This window comes from Xenia sp. Carnegie-2017, unplaced genomic scaffold (assembly GCF_021976095.1).
Source record: "Xenia sp. Carnegie-2017 unplaced genomic scaffold, XeniaSp_v1 HiC_scaffold_13, whole genome shotgun sequence".
NCBI lineage: Eukaryota > Metazoa > Cnidaria > Anthozoa > Malacalcyonacea > Xeniidae > Xenia > Xenia sp. Carnegie-2017.
In genome coordinates, this window is record NW_025813436.1 from 10861747 (window position 1) to 10881180 (window position 19434).

The 19434-nt window shown below is 36.3% G+C and overlaps 2 protein-coding genes, 1 long non-coding RNA gene and 1 pseudogene across 3 annotated transcripts; 1 reads left to right on the forward strand and 3 right to left on the reverse strand.

Moving 5' to 3' along the window:
* Positions 1–179: 179 nt before the first annotated feature.
* Positions 180–3226, reverse strand: LOC124433399 (protein Wnt-16-like; the record flags this gene model as incomplete). Its single annotated transcript, XM_046983158.1, has 2 exons — positions 180–1023; positions 2869–3226. Coding segments are annotated over 2 exons (813 nt in total), but the record flags the coding sequence as incomplete, so codon positions are not given.
* Positions 3227–6797: 3571 nt separating this feature from the next.
* Positions 6798–7584, forward strand: LOC124433401 (annotated as a pseudogene).
* A 1138-nt stretch (positions 7585–8722) lies between these two features.
* LOC124453546 lies at positions 8723–10936 on the reverse strand. The gene is made up of 3 exons (XR_006951130.1): positions 10719–10936; positions 9686–10126; positions 8723–9291 (listed from the first exon to the last, which is right to left on the reverse strand). It is a non-coding gene; the product is annotated as an uncharacterized LOC124453546 (long non-coding RNA).
* A 3355-nt stretch (positions 10937–14291) lies between these two features.
* Positions 14292–18162, reverse strand: LOC124458660 (F-box only protein 22-like). Its single transcript, XM_047008544.1, has 3 exons — positions 17895–18162; positions 15993–16433; positions 14292–15355 (listed from the first exon to the last, which is right to left on the reverse strand). Exons 1-3 carry the CDS (start codon positions 18126–18128, stop codon positions 14903–14905), a joined length of 1128 nt encoding a protein of 375 aa, XP_046864500.1. The 5' UTR covers positions 18129–18162; the 3' UTR covers positions 14292–14902.
* Positions 18163–19434: the final 1272 nt, after the last annotated feature.

The following is a 19434-nucleotide window of genomic DNA, read 5'->3' on the forward strand; positions in this document are numbered from 1 at the left end:
AATGTCCATAGACACTCCTGTTTTGAAGTCTAATGTTGACGTACCTAACAAGATACAGCATCCTCTGTGAATTCATGATGCATGAAAACCATAAATATAAAGTATTTCTATTTTGGGGAGACACTTAAGATTAATTTTTGCTAATATTTCAATTTTTGTCAATTTAGCTGTTTTTTTTCAGTAAAATTTGTTGAAGAAAATTGCAAACACATCGTCAAACGAAAACTGAAAGCTTAGATAAGTGTCGTAGTGGTGCTTATCCAAGGAATTTTTGCTCACTGTCATGCATTTCTCTACATGATCAGCTCCAATCATGGGTTTGCGAGTTTCGAGAATGCTTAGAAGTGAAACTTTCTTTGAATAACTTCTATTGATGCCCTTGTGCGAAAATGTCGCAAAAACGTCATGTGATGGATAATGACACATTGTAATTTAGCGTTTACTAAATAGTTTTCACTTCCAAGCATACATGTATGAAATATAGTTGTCATTGTAACTGACTCATAGGGTATTGAAAAAAACAGCAAATTCAGAATGAAACAAAATAACAAAAGAAAGCAATACAGGTCTATAAACAAGTCTCAACTTTAACGTTGATATCACACTGATCACATTCGACTTGACAACACCAAACAAATCTACAGTTACACTTTCCTTTCCGTTTTACGTATTTTGTCTTAAAAGATCGACCGCAGCACATAGACTTGCAGCTGTCGCTCCCGGTTGACGTGCTGTTGCATTGGCGACCACGCGTTCCCATGATGCTCATGTGAAGATTGCGCTGGCAAAAGTTCTCTGAGGGCGCGAAATAGGTAAGTTTGGTCGACGTGATTTTCTCACGTCGCGAGCGATCTTTCCTGTACAAGAGAGTTGGATGTTTGGTTCCACTGCGAGCGTACGGATCTGTTGTACATCTTCCACAAATGATCACCGACGTTCGTGATCGGCGGCGTGACATACCAACATATTTTGTAAGCACATGTGTCCGGACATTTACATTTTTACTCTTAATTTTCGTACCAGCTGTTAATGAAATGGAAAAAAACGTAAGAAACAAAAGAATTATCATTATTGTTTCCAGTGAGGTGTAGGAGAGAATCGAATCGTCAATATTAATTTCCTTTCAAGGTCTCGAAATCATGTAAACATCTCTTAGTGGTGCTGTATGAATCTTAGAACATTATCATTATTCATTTCTTTAGAAATCTTTTCTTTTGCTGTGATCAAAATCAGAAAATTAAAGCCTAAGGCCTGTTTCATACGTCGCATTTTACATGAGCCGATGCATTTAAAACAAAAGATAATGAGACATTTTATTTCATTTTCTTTTGTCTTTAATGCATTCAGTTCAAGTAAAATGCGACGTTCTGAACCCTAACAGATCATAATGATCTCACAGATCGGATTGGCTCTTATCTTTATAATGAGCATCACAGGTGATAATGAAAAACTCTTTTTTAAAAGCCAGGGCATCGCCATTTCGATAAGTTGCTTTTAATTGAGGGAGGGCAAAATTTATAGAAGCACGTTCTTCCTTATCTTACACACAATACATCAAATTACATACAAAAAAATATTTCACAATTTTTTGTAGCAGTTTGAAATTTTGTTGACCGTCATATACATATAAAAAATTGATAATTTTTGGGTTATGTCCAAAGGTGGCACCCTCAACAACAACATCCAATCGAAAATATTTGGGTTGGTTCATTTGTGGCTTCCGTCAGTAACATCAAATGAGAAGTTATCGGTTTTTAATTGTAGCATTCTCACTTAAACACATGAGACTAAACACTATTCTTAATTTGTATATAGCATATTAAATGGTGACTCTTTTGAAATACGACCTCTTTTTACAACTAGAAAGCGACGTAGCCTCATACAAACTTAAGTCCTGCTATTTTAATGCATCTAAGGAATTCTCTAGTTTGGCCAAACTGCGGTAAACCGTTTACTAGAGGCGACTACACCTTCTGAGTAGGTTTTACTTTTGGCAAGTTGCTATGCCAAAAGCAGCAGTAGTATATCGTACGAATGTCTGGGTAATGTAAACATCATTTTGCATCTATAAGGTGACCTCTTTGAGGAAATAGACACGGGTTAAGCGGAAGACTACTGACGTCTGTCGCTTAAAATCTACAGCTTTGCGAATTAATGTGGCGAAATTGGTAAAAAGTTGTCATATCCTGTACCGGAACACGACTGTCAACGTATTTTGGAGCAAATATTCAGATTTTTATAAATTCTTGAAATCAGGTGTGAATAAGCAAATTTTTGGCAAATATTATAAAACCAAACGATTTATGATTAAGAATATGATTTCGAATGAAATTCACATACAAATGTTTGACGTTCAATGTTTTAATTTTAAGGAGTCATATAGTTGTAAATACTGTAGAATGGGGTTAAGTAAAATGTCATATCATTACTTAAAGTTTGTCTAAACGATAAAAACAATCAGCCACAACAAATTCTTGAAGATTGCTTCTCATATAGTCGTCAGAGTCATTGAATTGTCCGAATTGAGACGTTTCAGTCATCTAGACGAAGACGTCTTATATCGTCTTGTATTCTACAGACTAATGAACGACTCATATGACTAATTGAGAACAAAGCTTAAAACTTGGCGCAATAACAGATTGAGTTTCAATTGATTCTCCAGAGAAAAACTTTCTTTTCAAAAATGCTACAGCTGAAATTAATAAACACTTCAGCCCCTTTAAAAACACGCGCATGAAAGGACGAAAACTACTTCAGATGACAACAATTCAATTTTAAACGTAAGCTGTTTTTAAGGCGACGATAAGAAGTGAAAAATTTCGCAACCGAACATACTATTTTTGTATATCTGTTGGAATGCGTGCTTACCTTTCGTCCGACCTCCTGGTTGTGAGCGCGTGTCTTCCGCGCGTGGTTTGTCACTACGTGGATCCATAAATCGCTTGGCAAAATAAAAGCCATACTGTAGGTTATGAGGACAACCTTGCCAAAATTCGTTAACATCTCTTGGTTTTCTTTTACTGTTATTTGACCGACGTTTCGATTTTGGTTGTGAACCACAGCCACATGGTTTTCCTTTTTTGCCGTTTGCTGCGCATGCTTGGGATATTTCCATCATCACACTTGCGGCAGTGAGGGCTTGCACGAACGCCGTTTCTCGAGAACCTGAAGAATGGAGAAAAGTGTGAATAAAATAATAGCCAGTAATATGAAAATGATGATCATTGTTACGCAAAAATCATTAAATCAACTTGAGAATATAGCCATAATAGCTACTAGCCCAAAATTTCAATATGTACAAGCAATTTAATTTAGCAAAAATGTGAGCACCCTGATAAATGTGGGATTCAGGTGTATTTGTCTCTCTCTCATTACTTTACATCATATGTGTTAAAACACTCTAAAATACTTAAACTGACAACAAACGTGAATCACAGTAACAATCACATTCACACAACTTAATGGTTACAAATTAAAAATTGTGAAATCAGATCTATTTTCTACTAAAATTTTGATGGTAGAGAGTCACTTTCTTTCTTTAACTGTCTTTCATATATTAATAATAAAACGGAAATCAAATTTATTATTTAGAAACAATGCAGTCATTATTGCCTGCATTGGACTATCAACTATTATTTTGTAATAGCTATTGCTGTAGTCATATAGAAGTATGTCTTTTGAATGGCCATGTCCGTTGCTTTGTGCTGCTATGATTTATCGAGTTTCCGCACGTTTAGACGACCGGAATAGAAGTATTGAATTATAAATGATAGAACAAGCATACAACACAGACTGCTGTAACTTAAAATGATAGAAAGTGCATCCGGTCCGGTAGTCGGTAGAAATCAGTGCTTTCCTGCAGTTATTCACATGGAAAAAGCTGTTCTCTTCACGTTAATGTGGACTTATTGAAATAGAAAAATGTGGTCATCATGTTTTAAAAATCTTCCCTGTCCAATCTGTTCCATTACCTCATTACAAGCAGATAGATGTTGCAATAACTACTACAAAACCTTGGAGCTTACAATTGCAAACCTACTCTCAGATCAAAATTCTAAGATTAGGCTATTTTCCTAGCCATTTGTACAGACTGGCTACAATAACTCAAGAATATATTTATCTGAAACTGCAGACTTTGGAACATTTTTCTTTTGCGCAGGCGTGCTCTGCGTAAAAACATATACAATATTCAGCCGTACTGTCGAATATATAATGAAGCTTATGGTATGAAAACACAACTATGTCTGCCCTTACCCACCCCTCTCATTTTAACGTTTAAAAACACTTTGCAAAAGTACAAAAACACCACAAACACACAAACACGAAAGGAATGACAAAACTGTCATCCAAATATAACCTCATTGACATCAAAGCGCCTATCGTTATTTGTCGTCAAAACATGTCAAGAAATTGCCTTCCGCGGTATAGAATTCGTTTTCTTTTCTGGTTTGGAATGGTAATCATAATCTGTTACAAACACAAACAGTCGAAAACAAGTAAAATTCTCAACAGTGGATAAGTCTGTCTGTCTAGTTTGGTTTATTCATGCGATTGTCAAAGATTTGCCATCAATTTCAAGCTTTCAAAGAGTTTTAGACAAACACTGAAAGCTTTAGACTAATTGAGAAATTCTGCAGATGACACATTTGTTGCACAATTAATATTTATCGATAGCGCACGGACTTATATAATTGAAAATAACAGATTGTACGTCTAAGTGAATTGAAACAACATGTGATTTGAACAAAACTGCTGAAACATCAGGGATTTTATAAGAACACACAGCACCCAGCGTTATGACGACAATTTTACACAACAAAAGCCGAACCTTACAGCATATGTTTTCTGTAACTATGTAAACCTCACAAATTGCAACACAATCAAACAGCGAACGAGTAAACAGTCAAATTGTTCAGATGCTGAAAACAATGAAATCGAAACTCGAAGACATTTATATATGACAAAATGTACATTCTAGAACTTTCACAGAGGAGAAAAATTATTGTGCTGCATAATTTTAAAGAAAGAACCTGACACTCAAGCAGAGGCGTTGCGTACTTTCAAGTCTGATTTGAAATTGTGCGACATGCAATCGAGGATGGGCGAAGGCATCGTAAAAAACGCTTTATTCGAGTTTGATTCCGTGCTATTTTTGATTGATTCCGTGCTATTTTTGATCGATCCCGCTGAGGAAAAACGGAAAGAGAATAATTGTACTTTTGTCATTGTAGACGCGTTACAAGAGATCGCAACAGGAGCACAATTGCATGTAACTTCGGCAATGAACCACAGATCTTGTCATTACTGGAGATTTTAACCTAAGCGAATTTGATTGGTCTATAAACCATCCTACTAAATCATCTGAACATCACTACCTCCTCTCTGAAATAGTTCAAGACCATTTTTTGTATCAAATGGTTGACGAGCTTACTCGTGGGAACAACATATTAAACTTAGTACTAACGACTAACATCGACCTGATAAATAACTTGGAAGTCTGTGAACCATTCTCCGATCATAATGCAATAACATTCATCGTAAACACTCGCCCCTACCAACAACGGATCTCAACTAAAGAAAATTATGCATTCAACAAGGCAAACTGGAATCATCTAAGATCTTTGTTCAGTTATTCACCCTGGTACTTTACAATAGAACAACAAGACATAAATGCTAACTGGGAAACATGGAAAGACCTTTATTTTGCAGCGGTAAACGAAAGTATTCCCAAGTACCGGCATAAAAGAAAAAACATCGCTCCATGGATTACGAAGGATTTAATTAAATTGTGCAGGAAAAAGAAACACATTTATAAAAAAGCAAAAAAAAACCAACAATGAAAATCACTTGGCCGCCTATCGTACTTTGAACAATTCTTTGAAAAAGAAATGTAACTCAGCCAAATGGAGACATCTTGAGGCACTCGCAGATAAATTGCAGGTAGAGAATAATTCCAAGCCTTTTTGGAGCTACATGCGTTCAATAAGAAAAGGAACTAACGACCTATTATTCCTAAAAGACGGAAGTGTAGAAATCACTGGAGATCAGGAGATTGCACAACATATGAACGCATATTTTGCATCAGTATTTACACAAGAACAAAAGTCTCTTCCGGAATTTGATCATGTTCTCAATGATAAGTTGTGCAATGTATTATGTACACCTAGCGAAGTGGAAAAACATCTGAAAAACCTAAACATACACAAATCCCCAGGTCCTGATAAATTATCGCCTCGTATCCTAAAAGAATGTGCACTGGAACTATCTACGTCACTTTGTAACTTATTTAACATGTCGTTCCAATCCGGCTCACTACCCAACGACTGGAAAATTGCACACGTTATTTCAATTTATAAAAAGGGACCAAAATATAGAAAGGAAAACTATCGCCAGGTCTCGCTAACATCTATCATTAGTAAAACGGCGGAGAAGATTGTGAAATCGAGAGTTGTCTCATTTTGGACGGAACACCAACTACTAAACCCAAGCCAATTTGGATACCTGGAGGGCCGATCGACAGTGTCACAACTTTTAAGCTATTATAATGACTGGTGTTTAACAAGAAATTCGTCTAAAGTGTCTGATGTAATATTTCTGGACCTGTCAAAGCGTTCGACAGTGTCCCTCATGAGCGCCTACTTTTAAAACTCAATAGGTACGGGATAGATGGGCAGCTGCACCTGTGGTTCAAGAACTTCTTAACCAATCGAAAACAAAGAGTTATGGTACGTGGATCGTACTCGGATTGGTCACCAGTTACATCTGGTGTCCCTCAAGGCTCAGTACTGGGACCGGTTATGTTCCTTATTTATGTGAACGAAATACCTGGCATCATCGTCTACTGCCAAATTATTTGCTGACGATACCAAAATCTACCGACAGATAAATAATATCGATGATTCTATTGCTTTACAGATAGATCTGACAACCCTCGACCTATGGGCGGATCGTTGGCAGATGAAATTTAATTCTACCAAATGTGAAGTCATGAGAATTACATAACAGAGACAAAAGTCCACGCGGTACAATATATCGAGTACAGTGTTGAGGAATGTATCTAATTACAAAGATCTTGGAGTTATTATGTCTAGTGATCTAAAATGGTCAAAACATGTTGAACAAATAGTTCACAAAGCAAATAAGGTTCTTGGCTTACTTAAACGCACAGTAGGCGGTAAAAACAAAGATATTTTTTCAAACTTGTACAAAACCTTGGTTCGTCCAATCTTGGAATACGCCTGCCCGGTGTGGTCACCACACCTCATGAAAGACATCGATGAAATTGAGAAGATACAAAGAAGAGCCTCACGAATTGCCTTAGGCCAAAGAAGACAAGAGATGGCGTACACGGAGAGGTGTAAAATTCTTAAATGGAACTCTTTAGTACAAAGGAGAGATTTCCTTTCCTTAGTGGAATGTTACAAAACTGTATTCAATCTAAATGGATTGAATTTCAGCGAATATTTTGAACTTTGTAAAAACACTAAATCGAGATCTAACCACCCATATAAACTACAACTCAAACTCGCAAGACTGAACTGTTACAAAATTCTTTCTTTGCAGAATTATCAAACCCTGGAATAATCTTCCTAATAATTTATTTAATTTTGTGACAGCCCTAACGTTCGTGAGTTTAAATCAAAATTGAAGAAACACATGAATATTTATTGAATCGTCAGTTAATAATTGATATTTAGCTGTTTCTTATTTGACATTTTTATTTATTTATTATTTACTATTTATTTTTTTTTATTTAGTATTTTTTATTTTTTATTAACTAGTTCTGTAAGATTTTTTAAATAAATAGGAGACCCTCGATATAGGGCTAACCTCTGGGTTTCCTTTTTCTTAATAATGATGTATTTACATGTTGTTCTGAAATAAAGTATTGTATGTATATGTATGTAAACTCAAAGAAGCCTTTATATCAAGAAGCGTAAACCCAACCTCAACAAACAAATACAACATCTTAACACTATCTTTGACCTGTAAATAGCTATTCTACCTTATCATATATTTTTCATTTTCTTTGTAATTATTTTTTTTTGTTTGTGATAAAACCTAACACAAACATTTTATAACACCTCATTCAACTGTAAATAATTATTCTTAACTAGTCGATATTTCCGCTTTATCACTATAACTTATTATCATGTAAACTTCCTGTATTTATTTACTTCGCACTGAAGATGGCATAAAGTATGCCGAAACATGTTTGCTTTAAAAAAATTTGTCGTTTATTTTAAATGTCTTAATGTATAGTGTTTATATGGCGATTATTACAAGTTTGTTTGTATTTTGAGAAACCACTTTGAATTTCTGCGACTATATATTGATTATTTGCTATCTGAAACTTGTCACTACATGTCGCCGGAATTTTGGAATAGGGAAAGAAAGAAATGGCTTAATAGATTGTACTCTCGCCTTTCATATAGAACCAGTGACTGAAGGCTCATTTTATTGAGTAACTTGTAAATATTTTTTCTTTAGCTTTTGTCCTTTCTGCCGCATCTGCCAACGGAGAGCAAGCAGTGCAGCAACATGATTAATGTCATGACTCATATTATTAATGATAATTCGAGCGCATCTATTTTGGAATTTGTGGACGATTGTGTTATGAATGGGAATATTGTCTTGAGAATAAGAATCAACTGATTATGCCAATCATCTGGGCTCCCTTCCTCCCCCCTTCTGTACATCTTGATACACCAAATGCTCTGGATGTACTTGAAGAAAATATCAATTTATTGAAAAAATATGTAAAGTATTAAACAGTGTCGATATTATACAAGGATTCCTATTTTACATAACTCAAACCAACAAAACATGTATTAAGCACCTCACTTATTTTATCATGAGAAACATATGATTATTGTCAAAAGCTCAAGGCACACATGACCACACTGTCATTTCTTTGGATGTAAGATCTTGGGAAATAGTCTACGTCATCCATGCGATGCAAATAGATTTCACCGGAAAACCCAAAGACTTTTATGTGAGGAAATTCCCGGCGAAATTCGCGCGAAGTCTCGATGGGATGAGGCATGTGGAAAGAAAATGACCCTTCAGGAGAAAACAAACGCTCGATCGAGAAAACTGCATTTCGCGTAGCTGACAAAAATTCCTCGTGTTTTGAAATTCAAAGTCAAAAAACGATATAACATCACTGCAAACGTCAACATTTCCACCGAAGGCTAAGGCACATATCGCATAGGACTTCATACAATTATCAATCACAATTGACGCTGACTGAAATATCCCACCACAAAGCACAACGTCATGGTCGAAAATCTAAAATGAAAGCAGTTTCAATGAAGGACAGACAAGTGGAACATATTCTTGAAAAACATTTGAATCTGTAGTAATGAGGTTGAAAAAATATATAATAAAACAAAGCACAAAAGATTTTTTCATTTGCTAGTTTCAAGGATTATTAATAACATTTATATCCAGGGATGACGCCGGAAAATTGAACCGGGGGTACTAAGTGGAGCTCAAACCATCCCCGGCCCCTCTAGCACTGAGATAGTAGATAGATCAGCTAGATGGACATGATTAACTGACAGAGATAACCAAAGTCACAACTTTCACCAAAATAACTTAGTTCCCAGGGCCATTTTGCTCACAATTTGAGGTATGAGCCTGGTAATGAGTGATATTGCCATAGTTAGTTTGCTCCACTGACCTCGTAAAATTTCATCATGCAATTAAATGATTTGTTGTTTGCCATTGAAAATACAAACTTCTGTCCTTGATGGAGTTTTTCATACCAATACTCTTTCCTCCTCGTAACTCTATTGCATTGATCAAAACCTTAGTGATGGTGACATCCTTTACTTCGGGCACCACCAGAAGAGAAATCCTCACCCTGCTACCATCATTGTCAACTTCTTCTGGTTGTCGAAACCATTCTCCCCCATTAGACTATATGAATTAAAAGTGTGTGCACCAACAAAAATCATGCAGTTCTTAGGCAATGCTGGAGCAAATTTGATGCAAATTTCCTTGAATTTGTTAAGAGCAAATTTTTTTGGTTTTGGAAGACATGTGATAATAACTGCTGCAGGAACCACTGAAAGTTCTTGAGAAAATGACAAATTTGCATTTTAATGTCTTCCATCATTTCCTGAAAAAATATGTTATGAATCCTTAAACAATAAATTAAGCATGTAATGTAAGGAACAATGAGACATGACCCAATATTCTCATGCAAAATCATAAGAAACTATGTAAGTCATTCATATTTAAGTCAAAAGGTATAGCAGTCAAAGGGCACTGGCAATGGAGACAAATACCACCCCAATGTTTTTCCATACTAAGGCTTTATGTATGTAACTTGAAAATATTAGTAGTATAAAACAGTGCACAATATATAGGAGGCATTTTCAAGGTGCTTGCCCACAATATAAAATTCTGCTGACACCATTGGGTATAGCTACTCATCTTTTGTATTAGTACATATACCAATAGTATAAATGACATCATAATAACTCATCAATACCAGAGACTACATTTTAAAAAAATCATCACCCTGCCATATAAATAATTTGATGAAGGGGTGAGTGTTAAGGTTTGTACATAAGATTTTCATATATATATATAAGTATGAGCCCACAACTATCTTGGCTGTATGCAGCACTGTTTCTTTAGGACTTTTAGACCAAGTGTGAACAGATTGAGAATGCTCATCACTCATTCGTTAGTCAATGTTGACTTACATTTACTTCCAACTCGCATCGCGGCCCTCGCCTAGAATTGATCGGATTGAAATATTCGACTAACAAACGTCCTTCTCACGTCAACTCTTTCTCTCAGCAAGTTCTTTCCAATCACTGCAAACCAGCCTAAAATTAACCAAACTTTTGCTGGTAGAAATCTAAATATATTTGCCACTATTTCTAGCGGCAAATAAAAGTATAATGGGACATCGATTATAGCCGCCATGATATATTTGTAGTTCTGTGGGTGGGTGCAGTGCATAGGTGCAGCCGTTGAGAGGATAAGGTTGACATTTTAGTGACATATGTAGTTATTGAAGCATGGCATGTTATGAAAGATGTTAATATTATTGATAGCTATAGATAGCTTTGATTAGCTATTATTAATATTATGATACAGCTATTGTTAATATCATTGATAGCAAAGTGCACACAATCAATGGCCAACGGTACAAACAAAAAAACAGGTACGGTACGCAGTTTGTGGATAATTATTGTACGGATATATAATTGCGTCGAGCATTCCAGTATTACGTAACTAGTTAGAATATTAACAGCGTAATTATCATAAAGCTTATGTATAAATAAAGTGCTTTAACAGTAAAGACAGATAAGACGACACGGTGGCAGAAATGGGATCAGGAAACAAATGTTGAGAAAGGAGGCTCGTCTGGAGAAAGTGGAAGAGCGGTCTGTTGAAGACTTAGAGGCGCCCACTTACTTCTTCCAGCAGAAATCCCAAAAGATAGTGACGATACACAGTATGTGCGACATTTGTAAAACATACAACCACCGGTAAAGTTCACTTTCAAAACACAAGATTCGCAGAAATAGAAGATTTAACGTTTTCGAACGATATAGAGTGGCATCAGGACTTAACAAAACAAGCGAGGAAAGTGAACACGATAATTTACATTATGAGGTCTAGGCTGACAATATAATACAGTACATTCGTCTTTCGGAGGGAGAGCAAAAGATATGACGCGGCAAAGCTCGAACACTTCTTTGTAATATAGTGAAACGTCTCATTTGAACGAACAAAATTCAACGTGAAAAATCAACAACAACTAGAACCTGTTGAAACGCTTATCACGGACTGATGTAGTCTTGCGAACATTGGAAATTCATGGGACGAGGAAGAACTCATCCGAGGACCGGGAATGCGAGATAAAAGCTATCAGAAAAGCTGCAATTGGAAGCCGGTTTGACGTTACAAAAGGTAATGAACTTAGTCCGATCCGCGAAAACAGTAAAAACAGCGAGTACGGAGACAGATGGAAAGTCGTAGATACAATAAAACAGAAATAAAACGGAACACTGCGAGGATAATAGAATGAAAATCTTCGACCAAACCAAAAAATGCAGAAGAAGCGAAATTTCTTACATGCTTAGGTCCAAAGCATTTGCCGAACCATTGCCCGCAAAAGATTCCAACTGCAGAAAGTCTGGTAGAAAGAGCATTGGGCTAGTGCCTGTAAGAGTAAAGTGGAAAAGTCTGTGAGTGAAGTAATATCAGGTGAGATCGTTTTAAAATAACGGTTTGTCCCTGGGGGCTATTGATTGAAAGTGTTGAGTCACGCCCATTGGAAGCAATACTTTTGCGCAAACGATCGAAATTCATATTCCACTTAATTCAGGTGCAGATGTCACCAGATATTTTATAAGCAAATCGAATGTAAGCAATCTTTAGAAGCGACCAAAGAAAGTCTTAACAGGTCCATGCAATTATCGATTTTAAAATGCTTTGGAAGAGTTTTAAAGCGAAGCTTAACTCAAAAACGCGTTCTATTGTTGAAGAAGTGTATGTCGTTGAAGCGATAAATCGACCATTGTTAAGTAAAAAGGCATGTGTTTCGCTAAATCTTTTGAGTGGGAATAAATTAAGTGAAATATCTCCATACTCAAAAACAAACTGTTAAGGTGTTAGCCAAGAAAAATATAAGCGAAACATTAGGCCCGTTTACACGGTAATCAATTTTGGCATGGTACTCCAAATTTTAGGTACGCGAACCTGTTTTCTTGAGTGCAGCTCTCCTAATTTTTCTCGTGTAAGCGGATAACAGGTCTAGGGGAATTAAAAGGCCAACATGAAATTAAATTAAATTAAAACCTGAAGCATAGACTTTCGGTATTAATGTCCACAGAAAAATCTCATTTCCGATGTTTGACAAAACAAAAATAAGAGATTAAACGAATGATGCGAGTGGGAGTAATATCTAAAGTCGAAGAACTTACACAATAATTGAGGTCACATAAACCACGCAGTTCCCAGTGTCAACATTTGTAGTGACATTGCAATGTGAAGTCTGCTTCACTAACTACCATTTGAGTAAACATTGCTCTACCATCGTTTACAATCTCTTCTGGCAGTCCAAACTGCTTTCTCCAACGCGAGTGCTGTAATCAGAGTTGCCATTTCAGAGTGGCCATTTTTAATGACATTGTAATAGGTAGTCTGCTCGACTGTCCTTTTTAAATTTATTAAAACACTCTCTTTCACTGTGACTTGACAACAAAAATACGAACTTTTTATCTTGACAAAGTTTTTGATAAAAATGCTGTGTCTTGCTCAAATGTTCCAAGTTTATTGAAATGCTATTGATGGTAATGTTCTTTATTTTAGGGACTACCAGTAGAGTAAACAGTGCTCTATCCTCGCTGTCTATCTCTTCTGGTAGCCCAAAACTGCTTTCTCCAACGCGAGTGTCGAAATCAGCAAAAAGCACACCTACAATAACCGCACATTTTCTCGGCAAGGCTGAAGCAACTTTCAAACACACTTCTTCCAGTTTTTCATGTGCCAACTCTTCTAGCTTAGGAAGGCACACGAAAATAATCCCAGCAGGGACTACTGGAGGTTCTTTCAAAAAATGACACATCTGTCTTCTAATGTCTTTCCAGCATTTCCTAAAAAATAATAAATTATTACGGCTACTATCAGACATTCACCAACCAAAGAAACGGTTGTCTTCCTTTACGTCTATCTTTATGTCTATCTTTATGCCTACCTTTATGTCTATTTTTATGCCTACCTTTATGTCTACCTTTATGTTTATCTTTATGGTATATCATGGATTCTTGCAACATTTCAGCCTAAAGTAAACAAGCTTAGGGAAGCATCAGTCATCGTTAATTTAACATACATTAAGTTCTAACTCGTGACGGTCATAAAATATCCTTACATGTTTGTATATGTAGATCGTCCAGGTTGGTATAGTCCTGAGAAGGACTGTTTTTGTTGTTGTTGACTGACGTTTCGACAACCTTAGCGGTAGTCATCTTCAGAGTCAAATGAGGAGTAAACGTCAGGTTAGCCGTATTTGTTATCTCGGGTTCAAACCATTTACTTTATTATGAAATATCCTAGTGACAAACGTCTTTCTGCCAGTTAACTCTTTTTCAGCAACTTTCCTCCATAAATTGCAAATCAACCCAGCAGTGACTAAACTTTTTCCTGGCAATAATCTAAATATAGTTGCCACTACTCTCCTAAATAGCATCTGGTGCGATAAAACGATTGTTTATAATCTAAGTGCTTCAGGAGCGCATGGATAGGATTTTTAAAAACTATTGGAAAACAAAAAAAAACAATTTAATGTGTTTCATCCAAATGAGGAATGGACGTCTTTATTTATGAACATGCTCTTTTTATGGCTGACTCGTTTCTAATTGTGTTAACCTTGAGTCGTAGGTGTTAGCCCTCCTGTATACTTTGGTACACATGTGGTACACTTTGGTACACATGCGAAGATCAATATTGACTATTTCGCTAAATCACTGAATTCTAAGTACGTATGTATGAAATCTGACATTGCTGGGATACCAAAATATCTATATGAAAAATACTCCTCTCAGCCAAGTGTATCTAACGTTACAAATAGAAATCAAGTTCAAGCCAAAGTATAACGAAACATGTTTGCTATTAAGAAATTTGTCGTCTATTTTAAACGTCTTATAACCATTGTACTCTCACGAAATTATGCCAACATTTCTCATTGAGATTTAACTTCTACAACATCAACGTGTTTATGTGCGACAATGTGGGCTATGCTGACTACAGTAAATAAAATTTCGTGTGAAAGGATTGGGCTAAAGAACTGGGGCGAGTAAAACTGTTGACGTACATATTTACAAAATTGGCGACGTGTAACTTTGGTTTTCATTGTAGTTCAGTAAATTTAGCATTATTGTCGATATCTTAAAACACAAATGACCAGACTGTAAATATAAAGAAATTTCGAGTTGTTTCCAGGCTTCTCGAGAGCAACCTTCGTGCTATGTGAGCAGATCTCTCCGGAAGAGGAAAACCCAAAGACTTTCATGCGAGGAAACTCTCGACGAAAGTCACGGGAACTCTCGAGTGACATCTTCTCGGTGAAGAAATATACACATTTCATGAGAAAACAGACGCTTGAATGCAACTTGTGGTCGATGGGCAATTGCATTTCGCGAAGCGATGAACAAAAAGTCCACGAGTTTTGATCTTCCACGTCGTCATATGAAACAACACGACTGTAAACGTCAACATTTCCACCAACTGCCAAGGCACAAACTGGATACGATTTCATTGAATTACCATTCACAGCAAATACCATTTCAAGAAATCCACCACAAAGCACAACGTTCTTGTCCAAAATCTAAAAAGACAACAATACCATTGAAGGAAATATCACACAGACAACGGGAACATGTTGTTGAAAAACATTTAGGTTTCCACTAAACTGAACTTAAGCAAAGTTTCAACTAGTTTCATCTAGTTGGTTGAACACGTAGAGTACAACATATTTTCATACTTTGGCTAGTCCCACTCCCAACGCCTTTTTTACGCCAATTAGATTGGCTCAATGGAAATGATAGTTTGAATTGGATTACCCTATTTCCTCAAACACACGCCGGTTAAAAATTTGATGTTATGTAATGGAGTGAGGCGGTACATTACAAAAGAGAGCAAGAAAAACAAGCAACGTATCAAAAAATTATCAACAATAAAACTCTACATAAAATGCTCGAGATAAAAAACAAAAACTGCTAAGCTTTCAAGGAACAAAAAGTGAGGACAGATAAAGTTAATTTGGATCCAATCAAATGAATATTTGTAGCACATTTATCCACAAGATTGCTACAAGTTTTATTTTGTCATTTCCTTGCAATTGTCCTAGAAAAACGCCGCTATTAAAGGAGAGTTGAAAGAGACGTTTGCACGTGGAAGGCGTTTGCTATCATTGATGGGCCTTGGTAATGATTACGTCATAGCAACATGTCGGCTCCACTGACCTCGTAAATCTTTGGAACGCACTTGTACGCTCTGCTGCTCGCCAATAAAAATACAAATTTCTTATCTGGACGAAGTTTTTCGCGCCAGTACTCTTTCTTCGTTCTTAGCACTTCAGTGTCAACATAAACTTTTGTGATGTTTATATCCTTTGCTTTAGGAATTACCAGAAGAGAAACCTTTAATATGCCATCATTTTCGACTTCTTCAGGCAGTCCACAACTGTTCTCGCCCATTAGACTTTTTGCATGAATCTTATGCAAACCAACAATAATCGCACATTCCTTCGGCAATGCCAAAGCAACTTTGACGCAAAATTTCTTGAATTTCTCACGATTTTGTTTCGACAGTTTGGGAAAACTTGCAATAACAACAGCAGCAGGAACTACTGATAGCTCGTTGAGAAACTTGTACACCTGCTTTTCCATGTTTTCCATCGTTCCCTGGGAAAAAATACGACAACAATAAGACAAACAATTCCCTACACTTACCATTCACTAAATTCAAAACAAACAGAGGGTGACAAATTTAACGAAACCCAATCACATTTTGATGCAAAAACACAACATGAGAGTTATAACATTCACGTCAAACGAAAGGTGCAGCCTGTCTGTAGATTTATTAGTGCTTCCACATGTTAGTAGAAGTTTATCCTCAAGGATTGTTAGATCGATTAGGTTTTTGTGCAATCCAGTGCCAGTTCAAGTGGAATCCTGGTGAATAGTGACGTCACGTCTAAGGAGACTAGTATGAGTTGTGATTTTTGTGTTGTGACTTTTTCGAAAGTCGCTTTTCTTAAGTTTTTGGTAAAACATGACAACTACTAACAACAAACCGTAGTGTATTACAGCAATCATCTTACAACCCTACATCACACAAAGCCAGCACGACAAGAATGATAAGAAAACGTGCTCACTGCTCTACTCATATTCAATTAATCGAATGCTCTACACAACGAAGCACCGAACACAAACGAAACAAAGAATCTCACGAAAATAACAAACGATACCTTGCAAGTTACAACAAAGGTACGTCTGCGGCAATCTCACGTAGCTTACGACCATACAACATACGTGTCGCACATAAATCATTTATAACGTTACGTCACGAAGAAATCGAATGGGACAGGGCTGATGTATTACAAACATCACCTCAACACTGAGACACAGACTTATGGTAGAAAGTGTGGCATGCCAACTTTGAAGAAAACACATTGAAGCAATCACAACAATAACTTGTACAATTTGCAGCATTGCCATCTCGTATGTTTTAGACCTGCCATGTAAATTTTTTTGCATTATCTTTGTTTATTTTTTTAATATGTTGTTTTTGTGTTGGATGTTTACTGAACAAATTGGATGGTAGGAGTAAATAAAAAACCTAACCACACAACTGTGAATGATCATAATCTACAAACATGTACCTGGCGATACTCCTGGGTCAAAACTTAAAAACCAAACCCAATACTTCAAGTTACCTTACAATGGCCACTACTCACAAATCACAAAACGAAAACTACATAACTTGGCCGGACGTTACTGCACAAACTTAGCCATAAAACTAGTATTGTCTTCTTTTAAAATCAAAAATTTCTTCCGCTTCGAAGACCCCATCCCTTTCCTCTTAAAATCCAATGTGGTTTACAAATTCACTTGTACGGGATGTAATTCTCGCTACATTGGCGAAACCAGCCGCCACCTCAATATTTCAGTTTCCTGGTAAACAGACATCTCACTACCCTTGGCCTTAGTATATATTTTATTAGCAAATGTTGGTCTAGAACCCCCAAGAGAAACAACTATAATTTCTATTCTATCATTACTCTCCTAAAACGATCAATACTGGTAAAGGACTGAGGAAGTGTAGACAAGTTTGCGGAGGCCCAACAGTCATCGTTAACATACATTTAGTCTTAACTCCTGACTGTCTTTAAACATCCGACTAACAAACGCCGTTCTCCGCGTCAATTCTTTCTCCGCAAGTTCACTCCATCGACTACAGACCAACCCAGCAGCCACTAAACTTTTTGCTGGTAACAATTGAAATATGTTTGCCACTATTTCTGCTGGCAAAGATGAAGTATATGGGCGTTCGATTACAATAGCGCTTGATGGAATATTTTCGACATTTGCGGCCATGTTGTATTTAACCGTTTGTTAATTTGGTGGACTGGTAACAATGGAACGGAAATCTCTCTTGATGAATGTTCGGTGTGTTTTGCATAATTTTCTAAATACTTTTTTTCTATTGTAATGACTTATAAACTTCTTATTTAATGGAAAAACAACAACAACGTGCTATGAACATATTATTAAATTGAATCTACAAACTTTCTGTTTTAATACTATGACGAAGAGTGTACAACGAACAAAAATAAGTTGACCTTTTACCTTTTAAACTGGCTATACCGGTCACAAGCCCGGGACTCTGTCATTCGCTTTGACGTTTGCTAGTCATGGCAGTAAGAGGACAGTGAGTGGAAGGTTTTCAGATACTGTTTTATATTATATGCTTATTAAGTTGAGAAATGAAAAACATGATTTTGGTGTTTCACTAAAAGCATTACTCCCAATAAGCTAAGTCAACTTATTATTAACATATTTCTGAACATCGACTCTGGCAATATAAATTAATTTTCCGGTTCTGGTTACTGCTCACGGGTATAAGAGGTTCATCAATATTTAATTTACCACGAAATTATTGAAACTTATTCATTCAAAGTTTTAAAAGATTATATAATTGATAGCTATTAGAAAGTCAAACCGAGGTCTAAAACTTTTGTTTACGTAGATTTTATACAAACTATACAATTTAGATATATCTACATTCTGGTTGTGCATAAGAAACTATGCAGCAGGGTCGGTTTGAGAGGTGTGAACTGTGAAGGCCCCCCTTTTCCTTACTCTACAGCATGGGTGGGCAACTTCTCCAGTCGGCGGGCCAGATTTAGGAAAATGAAGTTATTGGAGGGCCGGATTATTACATGAATAATATTCAATGTTCAATGGTCGGATACAGTCGACGAGCCAGTCAAAATCCCTTTAAGGGCCGGACCCGGCCCGTATGTTGCCCACCCCTGCTCTACAGGATATGAGTGGTTCATTTTTCCAATAAGAAATTTTCATACAAATTTTGTTAAGCATCTTATGAAAGAACACACTTTAAAATGTTGAGCATGTATAGTACTTGCATATGATAATTGATGGTACTTGATGTAAAGTACTTCGCGTATTTTGCTTTTGACAGTCTTTAATTTTGGTTTACCAAAGTTAACGTGTCTTAAAATATCAAATTTGACGGTCATCAAAACAAGATAACTGAGTTTATCGTAATTCATCGTCGTATCTAGTCTTTTCGATAATCTGAATTTGACCTTTAATAGTAAACAAAATATTTTTCTTTGTTGTATACAGCAACTTGTTTTATTCTTTGTGCAGGCTTCTG